This window comes from Protopterus annectens, chromosome 16.part0 (assembly GCF_019279795.1).
Source record: "Protopterus annectens isolate FY-2018-M chromosome 16.part0, PAN1.0, whole genome shotgun sequence".
Taxonomy (NCBI): domain Eukaryota; kingdom Metazoa; phylum Chordata; order Ceratodontiformes; family Protopteridae; genus Protopterus; species Protopterus annectens.
In genome coordinates, this window is record NC_056750.1 from 765408641 (window position 1) to 765425466 (window position 16826).

Consider the following 16826-nt stretch of genomic DNA (forward strand, 5'->3'; position numbering starts at 1 on the left):
GGCAAATCCACATTTATTCCACCCATGAATAAACATGTCTCGATATTTAGAGATTGTGTTATGAAGGATCTGCACACTTCTATTCTGTACGAATCTACATCCAATAATCTCACCATAGCTGAAAGGAAAGCTTTGTCTGAACTTAAGGAAAATCATGATATAGTCATCACGATGGCCGACAAAGGGGGTGCCATTGTAGTTATGGACCACACAACATATATAGAGGAAGCATCACGCCAATTATCAGATGAGTATTGATCCAACTCCCATTTTCAAAGGGGGAATGGGTTCTTTTCTAGATTTGGCAGTAGAACAAGGCATTATAAGTGAACAGGTAGCTAAGCAACTAAAGGTGCAGGAACCAACCTCACAATATTTATATTTGCTACCCAAAATACACAAGGATCCCCTTCACCCCCCTGGTAGACCGATACTGTCGGGTAGAGGGTCTTTAATGGAGCCTTTGTCAGCTTTTCTTACATATTATTTACAACCACTACTGAAACAAATCAGATCTCGTATTAAAGATACCACGGAGTTTCTAAACATCATCGAAGATTCTCAACTGGAACCTAATTGGTGGCTTTGTACATTGGACGTGGCATCCCTTTACACCAGTATTCCTCATGATGTTGGGATTCGTGCTGTCTCATACTGGCTATACAACTCAGACTTATACGCCACAGGCTTCAACAATTTTTTGATTCAACTGATAGAAATTGTGTTACGTAAGAACATCTTTTACTTTAAAGGGAAAGCATATTGGCAAATCAAGGGCACGGCTATGGGTGCATCCTTTGCACCCATATATGCAGATCTCTTTATGGGTTACTATGAAGCCACATTCATATATGATGATCAGCACAATACATATATTTAGGATCTGGATATCTGGCGCAGATATCTAGATGACTGTTGGATGGTGTGGCGTGGAGAATTGGATCAGTTGTCTGAATCTGTAACATATTTGAACAACAACTCTTTTGGCATCATATTTACTGCTAACATCGAGTATGATAAGATCGTCTTTTTAGACGTAACAGTTACTAGACTTTCAGACAACTCACTAGCTACTTCGGTTCACCGTAAATTTCCTGAATATAACACATTATTACACGCTCACAGTTCTCATCCACGCCACATCATCCGCAACATCCCAAATTCTCAGTTCATGCGGATCAGACAAATCTGCTCTTCTGAACAAGATTATACCAACTGCAGTTTGGATTTGTCACAAAGATTTATTAATCGTGGTTATGACCAACACAACCTTTCTGATATTATGGATGAAACCAACAGGTTAACACGTACAGGACTATTAGAATATAAATCAAAAGAAAGGGTAACTTCTGCATTGGGTTCTGATCAGACGTTGAGGCTAGTAACTACTTATGGGACTAACACTGATAATATCTCTAAATTTGTTAATCAACATTGGGACATTCTGTTAGCACACGACTTTTTGAATAATATTTTACCCAAACAATGTTCATTTTCTTATCGCAGAGGACGGAATATCAATTCATACCTCACCCACTACAAGAGATATATTCCCAATATCCCAAACCAAACAACTTTATTTGGAGACATATTAGTGGGCTGCTTCCCATGTGGCCATTGCACTGCTTGCAAACATATATCCAAAACAACTGAGTTTACAAGTAGAAACACTTCTCAAGTGTTCAATATTAGAATTTTTGCAAACTGCAGTTCAGACTGGGTGGTCTATTTAGCAACGTGTTCTTGCTCTGCCTTCTATATTGGCCAGACTTCTAGGCCTGTAAAATTCAGAATAGGGGAGCATATGAGTGCTATCAGGAATAAACGTTTAACTAATGCACTATATAAACACGTTATTGATCACCCATCTGCTGTATTTAAATTTGTTATTATTGATAGGATAACATTACATAGAAATTTCAAAGCAGGCTGGCACAGTAAACTCAACCATATGGAGAACATGTGGATTATCAAATTAGGTGGCCTATTCATGCCTAGATTAAATGAATCAGAATGATACAATATACATATTTATCAGATATATTTTTGTCATAATTATTTTCACTTTTGTATCTTGTTATTGAGAAACTATTATACATCTAGCATTATATATCATGTACATTTACAACCACTTAGCAAGTAATACTATCATTTTTTAATTTCTATATACATCTTTAATATATTATTTTGAGACAATAGTTATGATATAATTCATTATAGTGGTGGTCATGTTTTACATCATGAATGTTTTCACATATAGCAGTTACTTTAAATAATGTCTTAGATAGATGTTATTTCATTATGCTATGGACTTGGGAATATGGTGTGCATGTCCCTTTAAGTGTTTGACTATATATACACAGGTGGATATGGCGGGGACTTGTTTTAATTAAGAGATTTTTTGTAGCATTGATAAAGGCTTTTCTAAGCCGAAACCGGTTTGCTTTTGTAATGGCTAAAAACCATTACATTTAGATTTTTTTGGTTCAAAAATAAAATATTGGCAATCCTCTATGTGCTGGTCCAATTTTGTTGCTCTACAGATCTTTTGGGACCGCACGTTGTCTTTCGTGCGTGAACCTTTGGTATTGTAAGAGTAGATAAGTAAGTCAGAAAAACAACAGGAGAGTTTGCATAGGTATTTTTATACTCCAAAGAATTTCTCTTCGGGTATATTTCAAAATGTTGGAGGTGTGATTGGGAACATATTTTTTGGGAATATAATGAGTTGGCAGATCTTGAAATACTCGCTGCAGACTACTCTGGCAGAAATACTGGTTGAGCAAATTGGTGTAAATTACTGATTTCTTGATTTGTGATACTGAATCAGAATTGCCTAGGCATAGCAAGGTCTTGCAGAGTTCAATTCTGCTGTCTGCCAAAAAAGCAATTACTAGAAAATGGAAATCAACTGCTAAACCATCTGTACCAGAGGCAGTGAATATAGTTGAAAGTGGGATATTTTAGATTCGGGTAGGAGCAACTTGCATACAAAAAATGGGAATTGTGGGAACAATACAGAAAAAAATAACTGTTTTGGACGAGGAATGCATTTTAAGGGAAGGCACGATTTGAATGAGCTGCATAATGTTTGACTGACAATGACTGTGCAGAAGATAATGTTAACAACTGAAAATATTTCAATATGGTTTGTTTTCATTTATATAAAAATGTGCGATTGCCTTGTCATAAGTGCTGTTTCTTGCAAAAAAAAAAATTCAGATCCTCAAAAAGGGCATCTTCCTCTACAAGTAACCCCTTCCTACCTATATTCCTCATACCAGTCCCCACTACACACGGGCATATGCCACCCCTTACCCTGACACCTCCATGACCACCGTATGTTTAGCAAACCATTCAGTTACAAAATTTTTGTTTTATTCTAAATTTAACCAGAGTAGAGCACTGATCTTATTGCGCCCATTTCAGTCTCAAACTGAGAAAAACACAATAAGAGGATGAACTAGTCCGTTACTAAGATCTGAGGTTAATACACGATTAGAAATTACACAAGACACCAAGGCTCAAACTTAAACTTACTAAATAAACAGCAAAACTAATACTAAATAAATAGAAAAAACTAATAGATCATGTACTTACAAGCATATGCATAAACAAAATAATCTTTGCCACTGATAGGGAGACTTCAATCCTATCCAGTGCAGCTATCTGTTCAGTCAAGGCAAGGCCGACACTGGCAAAATGTCTCTAAGCTCAGTTCAGGCTGGTGCGGTGATCAAATCCGGATGATGATGATTTCTATTTTAGCCTTTGAGCTTTTATAGTCTTGAACAAACAACAGGGTTATTGATCACAAGATCATGAGTTGATGGAATATTGTAGAAAATTAAAGAAAGGACATTGTATACAAAGAGAATGACAAAATGCAATACATACATTGTATACAAAGAAAATGACAAAATGCAATACATACATACATAATATACAAAGAGAATATCATAGTTTGCTTAAGAATATAAAGGCGACAGATGAATGACATTAAACAGACTGACTGAAAAACACAATATATGCACACATTAAAGAGTGGCATGGTGAAAGAATCAGTCAAAAAGAGAGTCAGAGCAAGGTATTTAGACAGACAAAGGGAATGAACAGGTTATGTTATATGACCAGAGAGGGAGAGCAGTTAAATGTTCCTGGAGTCTAGGAATATGCTTTTATTTGTGAACAGAACTTGGGTAAGAGGCCCACCCTAAGTTGTAAAAGCCTCTCAGTTACTATATTGTAAATTGTTTTCAGCGATACAAGATTGTAATATTTGTATATGTTTGTACACTAGTCTACTGTATTTCCAAGTCCATAGGAATTGTACAATTGAAACTAAATACCTTATTGTAACCTTGCTAATTGTTTTTGGAGATTTTCTCCCCAGGACTCCATTGAAAACGGGTTCTTTTGGCCCAATGGACTATCCTGGTAAACCAACTGCAAATAAATAAATAAATAAATAAATAAATAACTAAATAAAAGAGGAGAAAGATTCCCACAGTTTGGGACCAAAGACTACTAAAGCATAGTCGGTGCAGAGAAGGCTAGTTTAAATGGTTAAGCTGTCCAAGATTGTATACTGGTGCACCTCTGAACAGTCTGGAAGCTAATGGAGGGAAGTTGTCATTCTTCATAAGTTTAAGCGTTCATATAAATTCTGTGAAGGGGGTATGAATCCCACAGTTACTATGCTGTACTCAGCCTTACCTCTTAAGTTTGGTACAAATGCTCTCTGCTGAAGGCAGAAGACATGCAAGTGGCATCTAGTATTAGTCAGACTGTATTATTCTACTAAACCTACTGACAAGAAAATAGTCTGCTGTATCAATGAGTTTTACTAAGGTATAACAAAAATCAACAAACCACATCCAGTTTCATTGTAAACCTACGATGCTACTCAATTCCTCCCTTCCCATCAACGCAGTCGAGGTCTGAAACATGAGGCAAGCCACAGTAGTGTGGAAAATCAGACACAATAAAAAGGCAATTTCTTTCCAGTGTACTGAAAGAAAAGCATTTCATATTTACGTCATGCACACCCTAGACACATGTATTGTGTAAATCAGGACACAAACAAACATTATGTTAAGTGAATGCAGAAGCCAAACCTATGCGGACGTATAATGCAATATGGCTGTCTATTCCCTCGGCACACCTTATACAATCGCTTTGACAACTAACCACGTGAAAAGATATGTAGTATTAGTATAAAATTAATCTGCAGGTTTCTTAGTTTTCAAAGTTCATGAAAATGCTGCTTTTAGATGCTGCAAAAACTCGTTTTGCCATTATGTTGATTACTGCATTTATTCATTTATATGTATATTAGGTCTGAGCGAAAACCGGCACAACAAACTGAATAAAACGAAGCCGGGAGGTTTGTAGCACACAGTGTCACCAAATCCAGTCAGGAAAGAATCCAACAGTTTCAAAGTCTGAACGCAACTTTATTAATGAAAATAAAAGCGTTTTCGCTGCTGATACAAAACGCAGCTTCCTCAGAAACAAAATGCAGAATGAAAAAGGTTTGGCGCCAAACAGTACATTTAAAACATGCAAGGGGTGTGTCCAAAAGACATCATTTCCTCTCAGGCGCTCCACATCACTCTACACCTTTTAACTAACTAATAACCATCAAATAATAAAAACAAATAATTAAATAAATTCACCATATGAATTATCAAAATATAAAAAATACAAAATGGTAAAAACTCACAACTTTCAATGTTTTAAAAGTTATTAAAAAATATGTATATATGTGTATTTTATCATGAAATAATCACATTATAACAACTTTGCTAACAGATAAAAAAGGTTATTTGATGTAACTTCTCATTTTTAGCACTACTGAGATGTTGCAATTATCATTAAGACCAGGGCTATGAAATGCATTTAATTTGATTTGCCATTCTAGTTCGCGAAATTCTAACAATAAGGACAAAGGACCTCCCCTAATACTCATGGGAATATGATCTATTCCCATGAAAGAAAACTTATGGTCAGGAAAGTTTGCCACATGTCTGGCTAAGGCATTCTCTTGTTTGTTGGTCCTCATGGCATAGACATGCTCGTAAATACGCTGACGTAATTTACGGTCTGTCTTGCCAATATAGAAAGCAGGACATGCATTACAAAATGCTCCATAAATTACTGATTTAGAGTTCCAATTGATGGTATGTTGAATATCGTATTTAATGTCATTAACAGAGAAGGAAAGCCCTACCCTGACTAGATGACACCAACTACAGGTGCCGCAAGTTGTAGAGCCTTTGCATTTAAAAAATTGTAACTTTTGTCTAGATTGTAAAAGTTCTTTTAAGTTCCTTCCCTTCTTGAACACTACTCTAGGGAAAGGTCCTAACTTTTCAAACAAGAGCGAGTCATTCCTAATGAATTGCCAATTTTTAGTCAGAATGTTACAAATTTTTCCAGCATCATTACTGAAAGCTGTAATGAAGCTAGTGAAGAGGTTAGCCTTTACTAGATTATCAATCCTGATATTAACAGAAGGTTGAGTACCGTCTTCAACCACGGAATTAAAGTCAAGTTGTATAGTATCAATCATAAGTTCATCAATTACTTTAAGTAGTGGTTTGTAAAAACCAACAGATCTCTTGACTTCAATTTCAGTAATAATCTCATCTATTAATGTGACCGGGTAACCTCTATTCAAGAACTGGTTCTTGAGAAAAGAACATTCCTGGCCAAAAGCAGATGATGAATTACACATACACACAGCTCTGACCAGCTGACCCTTTATAATAGCTTTCTTTTGTTTAAAAGGATGCTGGCTAGTGAAGTGCAAGATGGAATTGCAATAGGTGGTTTTTCTAAACACTTTGGACATATACGTCCTACTGATGTCATCCTTATTGAGGTTGACATCTAAATAGTCAATCTCTTGGACAGAAAAACAGTGTGTGAACTTCAAAAACTTAGTCGTGTGATTCATATAATCAACTAATACATCAGCCTCAGTTGCGTTACCTTTGAACAAAATGAAAATGTCATCCAGGTAACGCGTATAGAGGCGTAACTGTTCATTAAACGTAGAGTTTGAAAGAATATACTTGTGTTCCCAAAAAGCCATGAATATGTTGGCAACACTGGCTCCACAAGGGGAGCCCATGGCTACACCTTGCTTTTGCAAAAAGATTTCTTCATTGAAGATGAAAAAATTAGATTCCAGGACTATACCAAGCAATTCAGTGACAATGTTAATTTCATTATTGGTGGCTCCCAAATCCTTTAATTTCATCCCAACCCACTCAGTGGCCTCTTGGTGTGGGATGGAGGTGTACAAGTCCACCACATCGATTGTTAGGAAATTAAAATCTGTATTGAATGTGACTTCACTGATATTGCTCAGAAAAGTCCAGGAATCTTTACAAATGGAAGGAATCTTCTTTAAATATTTTAGTAAAATGTGGTCAATTAGTTTAGCACTGTTGTGGGTCATAGAAAACCTTCCATCTATCAATGCCCTCATAGGTGGATTCTCAAGATTCTTATGAATCTTGGGAATGCCAAACATCATTGGCACTTTAGGGAAGGAAATATCCAGAAAATTATATAATTCAACATCAATTTTTCCTTCCAAAAACATGTCCCTAAGATAACCTCTAATCCTCCTATAGGTAACATTCATTTCATTTGTAGATGAGAGGCAATAAGCTGATGTATCTAACACAGAGGACATTTTGTCGTTATACATACTGTTATTAAAGATGACTAAACCTCCCCCTTTGTCTGGTTTTATTGCTCTAACTGGTAAAAGTTTAAAATCAGATAGAGCTCTTCTCTGCTCCTTAGTAATGTTTTGGGAATTATTGGGCCTCACATCATTTTTTATATCCCTGAGGTCTAACTCACAAACATTTTCAAAAACTTTTAACACAGTGTGCAAGGGGGGGTTAAATGTACTCGGAGTTTTTAGCTCAGATTTAGGAACAGAAATAGAATTGTTGAATAACAAGTCTAGGTTCAATTTCCTGACATAACATTTGAGATCGATAATTGTTTTAGTCAGGTCAAAATTTGAGCTGGGTACAAAAGTATTCCCACGAGACAAAATTTCAATAAGTTCAGATGATAACATAACATCTGAAAAATTGTATATTTTAAAGTCACCTTTTGAGTTACACTGAATTCGTAAACCAGAATTTTCATGGGTAGTTGCATCTAGAGAGTCCCTGGAACAGTTCAATTGTTCCGAGTTCTGCTCCTTGTTTGGTAGGTTCGTTGTGGGAGCTGTCCTAAAAAATTGTTGTTATCATTGTTAGGACAGGTCCCAGAATTGTTTTTCCTGGACCTATCATTGTTCGTGTTGTTGTTCGCTTTAGGTTTGTTGTTCCATCTTGGTTTATTGTTATTATGGTGGTTTCTATCCAAAGTTTGGATAGAAGAAGAAGGCTGGACTTCAGCTTCAAAAATGTCCAAACCTTGTGCAAGTTTTAAATGTACTGTTTGGCGCCAAACCTTTTTCATTCTGCATTTTGTTTCTGAGGAAGCTGCGTTTTGTATCAGCAGCGAAAACGCTTTTATTTTCATTAATAAAGTTGCGTTCAGACTTTGAAACTGTTGGATTCTTTCCTGACTGGATTTGGTGACACTGTGTGCTACAAACCTCCCGGCTTCGTTTTATTATGTATATTAGGTCACTATAAAGAAAAAAATACAACATAAGCATTATTCTGTAAATGCTCTAATGAACAGCACCAACAAGATGGGTTTAAATGCACCAATAATTACATAACAAAAAAGAATATATAGTAAACACTGGAACTTGCTGCTCATTGAAAGAAAAATGTACTTGTGTTCAAAGCAAGCTAAACCAGCAAGTACAACCTTTTGTAGAAACCGTAAGAGAAAGCATGCAGCCCTGACTAACACCATGATCTGTGTCAAAGTAACAAGCAGAGACTTATGAAAGTTCCTGCCCCATGGTTCACCCACTCTATGGTGATAAATATAAACTCCTACATTAAGACTGACATTTGGGAGACATTTGTTGTTTACAACTCCATACTGAATGCTATGTAAAAGAATCTTTCGTGTGATATCTCAATTTGATACACAACTTAGCAATGTAAAATATTTCTATATGTTTATGCAACTTGTTTTGCAGTGTAAAAGAATTTTTTTCGTGTGCTATTTCAATATGATATGTAACTTATCAATGTGAAGAATTTCTATATGTTTATGTAACTTGCAAATCTTCACATCTTAATGTAAAAACTATTATGTAACTAGATATGTGGAGCTTTTCTCCCCGGGCCTCCACTGAAAATGGGCTCTCGAGCCCAATGGACCTCCCCGGTCACCAAACTGGAATAAATAAATAAAAACTTCTAGAATTAAGGGTACAATGGCCTCACACTGCAGCCAGAATTATAGCACATATGCTTACATGCATGACACGTGTAAATGCCAGCTAACAGTATAGTGTGGCCCACATACACAGGGGATAAAAACACTGGCTACATAACACAAATAAATCCCCAATTCCCCACATGACAGATCTAACCATCAAAGAGCAAAAGATTCTGACATTGCAGTATCAAGGAATAAAATGCAGTTGCCCAAAAGGAATTCACCCAGTAAATAGGAAGCACTGATACTAGATGTTACAGGCTGCTTAACCATGTAGGATTGGGGGTGGGGGATGGATTGGTCAACTAAGGACAAGAAGTAAAGACTGATGGAGACTAAAAAAAACACTTGTGCGCAGGTATTAGAAACACCAACCTGTGCCCGCTAGTTTATAGTATAATTATCAGTATGTGTTTCATTAAACCACAGTTTGATAACACCTGTCGCATTAAAAATATCAGAGATAGCACTTTTCAACTACAGTTGCTACTGAATATACATATCGAATAATATGCAAATACAACTTTCCACAGCATGCAGCAACCTCAGTATTAGTTCTAAATAGTAAGAGGGTGCAAGGTTGTTTCCACCACAATAGAAAAAGGTTTTACCTTCTAACCAACTTTCAAGAACTGCCCATCAATGCATCCTGATCTTCATCATAGCCTGCTTTGAAAAGCTGGGTGTAAAGAGGGCTAAAGTGCATCCCCGACCTGCTTCATCTATTCTCTCCTGCAGGTCTGCTACTTACCAAACCAGGAAGATGCTAACTGCTAGCCTGTAAACTGTATACAATGTAACTACATGCCTAATGATTGTCAGACTGAAATTCAAAACTTTAATGGTGTTTAATAAAATTGTATTACTTACTTCACCACTATTTTAAAACAAAATAAGACCAGATGCTATTCTGGACTGAATCATACTCAACAAAACAGAGTATGGCTGTAATGGCGCAAGTGTTCTGTAAGCAGATATAATCATCAAAATCATATTGCAATCAACCAAGTAACCAGGTAGATTCAGTGCACTCAAATTTTTGTGTTTTGCTTTATCAAGCTTATGAACCACAGTGTTTCTAAGATACAAGGTTCTAACACCTCAAATCACCTGAAGTACTATTTGCAACACAACTCACACCTAATGGGCTCCATTTTTACTTAAGGGGCAACATCAAAAAGTAAAATACAATTAGAGACATCAATTTTAACCATTATGTGGAACAGAAAGAAAAAATACAAAAATAGGAACTTTAAAGTTGGTGATATAAAACAGAAATTTCTGGCTAAAGCCTTGACAATAGCTATTCAGCAGATGTACACTGAATGTGTGATCACAAAGCAAGTGAACAATAGCAGTATGTCCACATTTGGACAGATCTACAGAAAATATTTACTTCTGCGTTTCTAATCACCTGCCAGTTGTTGTATACTACAGACTACAGCTTGCTGCAGTGTTAGGACCACACCATGCAGTATTTTTGTTAGACTACCTCTCAAATTTAACACTACAGACATCCTTATCTGAGCACCACGCACTGCTGATTTGTACCCCCTGGTTAGGACAGTACTCCAGTCGGTGTATTGTTTGTACATAGTTGTGATGAAAAGGAGGAGTCCGTCATCCATAGTTTTAGGGGCATTAGCAATTCTGTTCTTACAAATATTGACTTTCTGGAAAGCAACTCCAAACAGACCCCCTTCTAAAAATGGAGTTATTTAGAAGAAAAACGAAATAATTAGCAATTCTGTTCTTACAAATATTGACTTTCTGGAAAGCAACTCCAAACAGACCCCCTTCTAAAAATGGAGTTACTTAGAAGAAAAACGAAATAAAAGGTGCAAAGAGTGAAACGTGTGTGCATTGGAGGCTAGAAGTTTGAGCATGACAAGGAAAATGAGCAAGAACGCTCACTGCTGGAAGGATCAGAATGTACTAGCCTAAGCAAAAAAAGAGTAAAAGCAAAAGTGAAAGGTAATATCTTAAGAATTTTCTGTAACAGAAAACATTCCTGCTGTCAACAAATCCAGGAGATCCTTCAAGAATAAATATTGAACAAGGTGGTAAACAGAGTTCAACAGTCCTTACAGCCATGGACTGCTCAAGAGGGGCGCACCTCTCAAAACATCCTTAATTCAGCTCAAAATTATTCTCTGTTAATCTTAAAATGTGAATTTTAAAGAGAAAGATGACAGATTAGTCACCCAGCCTCTCCATGTCTTTGCTCAAGAATTCTGGACAAAGCCAAAAATAATGGGGGGGGGGGACGAAAAAGTCAGGGACATTTTTTTTTTTTTTAAATATTACTCCAATTCTCTTTAGAAGATAAAACAGATTTTGCATCAACATGCATTTCCAGAACAAGGAGTCATGAAACTCCAATATCTAGCATTACTGGTAGTAAATAAAAAGGGAGACCACGGTGGTGCAGCAGATAGCGTTGCTGCCTCACAGCAAGAGGTTCTCAGGTTCGATCCTCGGCTGGGGTGCCTTCAGTGTGGAGTATGCATGTTCTCCCTATGGCCGCTTAGGTTTCCTCCGGGTGCTCCGGCTTCCTCCCACATCCCAAAGACATGCTGTAGGTGGATTGGACACTCTAAATTGGCCCTAGGCATGCGTGCATGTGTGTGCCTTCTGTGGAAGGTTGGGTGCCGGGCTGGCAACTCAACACCGTAAAACTCCACTGCCAATCATGAGCGGACAGGTGATCCGCTGTGGTGACCCCTAACCAGGAAAAGCCGAAAGAAGAAGAAGACTGGTAGTAAATAAAAAAATGAAATTACAGTCTGTTAGTTAACTGGGTGAGTGGGCTGGTACCAGAAACATTTTCAGCCACAATCCTGGACCACAAAGCACTTACAATAAAAACATACAAGCACACAGTACCAGTCAGAGTAATGCATTACTCACACTATTGCACTTTACGTTAGAGCACAAAAAAAACATTTAATATGTACAATATTAGACATGCACATATATATATATATATATATATATATATATATATATATTACACACACACACACACACACACACACACACACACACACATACATATGACACAAACATACATACAATATACCCTATTTCAACAGGGCAAAGTTGGAGGCAGAAATAAATTTTCTGCAGCAACATACAGTAAATTAGAATAGATAAGTTCAGAATAGATATCTGTTGTGCTAGCGAATATTTGTAAAGCAGGAACACTTGTTTTTCTAGGACAAGTGTGACAAACTTCTCATTAATACAGTAAAATTATCTATAGGTGCAATATATCATTGGGTCGTCTGCAGAAAGGTATTTCAGTAAACACGGGGTCTGTTAACTCTGTGTGAGCAGTTCTCATCAAGAATCTTTAGCAATTTATTAGAAAAATAAAACTTTTAGGAATGACAGCTAACACGAGGCAAAACAAGGGACAATTGGGAGGTATACGCAGACAATCAATGATGGCAATTGTTGCATTTGCCACCATACTTCAGAAAATGCACATGTATTCATGCAGTTTTATTGCATAAACTTTGCAAAGTCAGTAGCATCCAAGTTCCTGATTTGGGAGCCTTCGTTAAGGTTGCCACTTTTCAAATTGTTGTGGAAACTCAAAGGCATTGCAGGACAAATACCCACAGCCAATGAAAAGAACTGAAGTTCACTTACTTACCAAAATAAAAGCTTATTGTTGTAGCTTTTAAGTTGCTCATGCCATTTCACACAATATTTTATTGTTTCAGATACAAAATAACTGCTTTATGCTTCTATTACATCAACCTAATAAATATATTGTGTCTTAAAATCTCATCTCAAGACATTTGGCACGTTTTTTTTTTCTCACAGGGTACAACTGCCAAAACAGGGATTGTCTTATGCAAAGAGGGACAGGTGGTAACCGCAGACATTGTTCCTTATTTTATTACTACAACTTTATATTCAGTTCCTAATTTTACAAGCAAGACAGACAACTATACCGCTCAACTATCAAGAGTTTTGCCTTATATTTTTAGTGTGTTCCATTTAAATTGTGTGTTTTTCTGGCAAATCATTAAAGATTAGTCAGGAAATAATGATAGGTGTTTTGAGTTGCAGACTTCATCCCCTTTAGAAAATGCATCGTAATGCATTGTTAATTTATCCTATCAACTTTCTAAATTTATAAGAGCAATATTTAAAATCTGCCCCCCCTAATTATTTTGTTTTATCCATTCTTTTGCACTAACAGAGATAATGGGGTGGAGAGTAGAAATTCCCCATTATAAAATGTGGAACTCCCGTTCTATAAACTCGATTTAAAAGAATAAAGAAACTGCAAAAAAAAAGTATACTTATTGTTCGGTGGTTTAAAGCAAGAAATAAACATATGACAACTTCTTGCAGAGTTGTAGTCCACCTTCATTACTTCAGCCTACAACTACACTACTGCGATGACATTTTAAGCCAAGCAACAACACTACTGCAGTCCAATGACCTCCATTATAACCCCGAATTCTAATGTTAAGATGCGATTTCAAATATTGGTTCTTCTATATAGTTCCATACAGAGTGCTGTTACTTTAAACAACTACTGCTATAAAATTCAGAATCTGCTACCATGCAGATGTCTTCCTAACCTTATACGCGTGCAATCAAGTTCTATAACAAAGTTAGTTAATGGCCATCACAGACAAACAGGCTGCAGCACTTACCCATGATGGTAATGTTCTTCACCTCCCCTTTCTGCACCTGATGAGAATCCAAAACACGGAACCAACCGTTCGGATACACCGGAGGCAAGTCCCCCTTCTTTCGACGCCGTCTCACCTCGTTAGCTACGTCTGCCCTACTCCGGCCCGGTATTGGTATATAACCCACGTCGTCTGGGTGTCTGATGAGTTCAACGGGGGCCAGCACCAATCGGACTAACCACCCCAAGCCCAAAAGTACCAGGCCTGTAGTAACCATGGCGTATGGGGAAGCGATGAGCAGTATACTCCGCAGAAACAGAGACTGCTGCGAGTCAGAGGCCGGTAACAGCAGTGCGGCTGCCGCCGTACCTATGAGCAGGACAGCAACTGCTGTAACCGAGCGAAGGACCAGTGACTCCATCTCAGGAGATGAAGTGACAGTCAATTTCTAATATGAACCCTATCTGAGGGTATCCTACAAAATTTGTTCCCGAGTCTTATGCGGGTGTTACTTCTTTTGATCACGCATCACAGGACCTCCAGACCGGGAGATGAAGATAAGCTTTACCGGTCTGCTAACGTTTGATATCTCACAATCGAGCACAGTCAGTGGTTGGTTAGGGCACTCAAATATAAACAGTGAGTAGTACTTCACAGTTGAAATATCGCCATTTTTTTAGTTCCCCCCGTTAATCCTCGAGCTTGACTTGCAGCAGTTTTCAGTTACCACTCTGCTGACACACTGACAGTCCTTGATTATTCCAAGGTGCATTTAAAGATAAACACCAGAGTCTCTCTCTCCACCTAGTAGTTGTTTCACATACTCTAGTTTGATTTCGCCGCCGGCTTTCTGTATAAAACCACTTTCCACAGACTTGATTCACAGTAACTGGTAACTGCTTTTACACTCCTGCACCACACAAGTTCTCTCTTTCTGTTTCCAGGCCAACCTTCACGCCCCCTTTTTATTACTGCTAAGCACACCTAAGAGCTACCTGCGACCTCAGTTTCTAAGGATGCGGACGGTAGCATCGCGTCAAGTATGACAACTTACGGGCGGGGGTTGCTTGGAGACAGTTCCCACAGTTTTAGCAAGCACGCGCGTTCCTGGAAAAATTATATATTTTTTCACATTAAAACGTCCCCATTCAGAACTCGAGACGGTGTTATGAGGAGTTAATACAGAATAGATACTACAACGCCCATGCAATACGTACAGCCACGTGAATAAAAAGGTTGTTACAATTACACCTGTCTTACACACCTGTCCTCGGCATATTTTCCAAATTATATTTTTCTTTTTGCCCCAAATCTTCTCTTGTTTCACCTAAATGTATAGGTTTAAATTCTCAAAATTACAACACTTTAAGAGTACGTACGTTATTAAATGAAATAAATGTAGACGAATATTCCTCATCACCGAACATGCATCTGAACCTCTTGGAGCAAAGAATCTGGACAAAGCCATTAATAAAAGAGGGACAAAGGCCCAAATATAGGGACAGTTTTTAAATATTTTTCTTACAAACTTAGAAAGTTAACAGAACAGGTTTTGCATTAGCATTCATTTTCTGAAGGATAATGAACTCTGAAACTGAAATATCTGTCATTTCTGAACGTCATTCTTTAATTATTTACCACTATTTTGCCAGAAAATGGCAATTTTATGAAAAACGGACCAAAAAATGTGAGGAAAAATCTGGACATTCTGCGAAAATCGGTACAGTGAAGAGGTAAGTGACACCGAATGAATGTACTAACTGAAGATGATCTAGTCTCAAAGGAAGTATTCCCCACACATTGCCACGCGTTTTAAAGGGCAATGCAATGATTTTTTTTAGTGCACGTAAGCACAACTCTCAACAAATCAAGGACAAATCCAGAATTAATCATTGAAAGAGACTTAAAATATCAATACTATTAACTTGAGACGTTGACAATAATAGAATGTGAATTAATAAATTTTCCTTTTTTTATTAAGTTTACTTTATGTCTGAAATACCTTACTTTTATATGAAATAACAGAAACAGTTCAGATTCTGCAAGAATTGACTTTAAATTTTACAAATATGTAAATAAACAGCAATTTGCAGTGACTTTGGACATGGGAAGTCCTGCAAAATGTCTTGTTTCTGTAAAAAAATTCCCACATTTAATAAGAAGGCAAACCTAGGCTCACATAGTTTTGTTGTGCTGTGTGTGTGGACCTGTGTGACTGTCATAGCTCTCAACTGCTTACCTCCAGAATCAGGGATTGATTTTAAAACATTATTACTATTAACTTCAGATGTTGCTAGATTATGAGAATGTAAAACAACATCCATTTTCTGAAATAAAAGAAGTCTGTACATCTAATTACAGTCATTAAGTGTAATACACCCACCTTTTCTTCCAAATTCACCAGTTTTAGGAGGGACATAGCCAAAAAATTTTGAGACAAAATCAGTAACAGTTGGGAGGTGTGGTGTGTGTGTGTGGATGGGGGGGTTTGACATCTTTGGTCACATTTTCATTTTGCACAGTGTGACACAGAAATGACCGACATACCTCTCAAATTCTTTGCTCAAGAATTCTGGACAAAGGGACAATTTTTAAATATTGCTCTTGTTCACTCAACATGGGTTTTTTTCTGAACAACAAAAGTATGAAACTGTAATATTTGGCATTATTGTCTTCATGTAATCCTCAGTAACTTATTAGAAATAAAAAAAAAAAAGTTAGGATGACCAGGACAAAATATGAGGCAAAATTAGGGATGTTCTTAGAAATTCTGGACAGTATGGTGAA

At 37.1% G+C, this 16826-nt stretch overlaps 1 protein-coding gene across 2 annotated transcripts in view; it reads right to left on the reverse strand.

The window, feature by feature from the left end:
* Window positions 1-15208, reverse strand: part of LOC122790793 (cholesterol 7-desaturase nvd-like) — a 255316-nt gene extending 240108 nt beyond the window's left edge. Inside the window, exons 1-2 of one of the 2 annotated variants that reach the window (XM_044058414.1) lie at window positions 14061-14149; window positions 5778-8669 (exon numbers count right to left, since the gene is read on the reverse strand). In XM_044058414.1, coding sequence (XP_043914349.1) covers window positions 5825-8107 — 2283 coding nt within the window. In that variant the 5' untranslated portion in view covers window positions 8108-8669; window positions 14061-14149 and the 3' untranslated portion in view covers window positions 5778-5824. Of the gene's footprint in view, window positions 1-5777; window positions 8670-14060 lie in introns of those variants that run through there. The other variant, XM_044058415.1, reaches the window with a different exon arrangement.
* Window positions 15209-16826: the final 1618 nt, after the last annotated feature.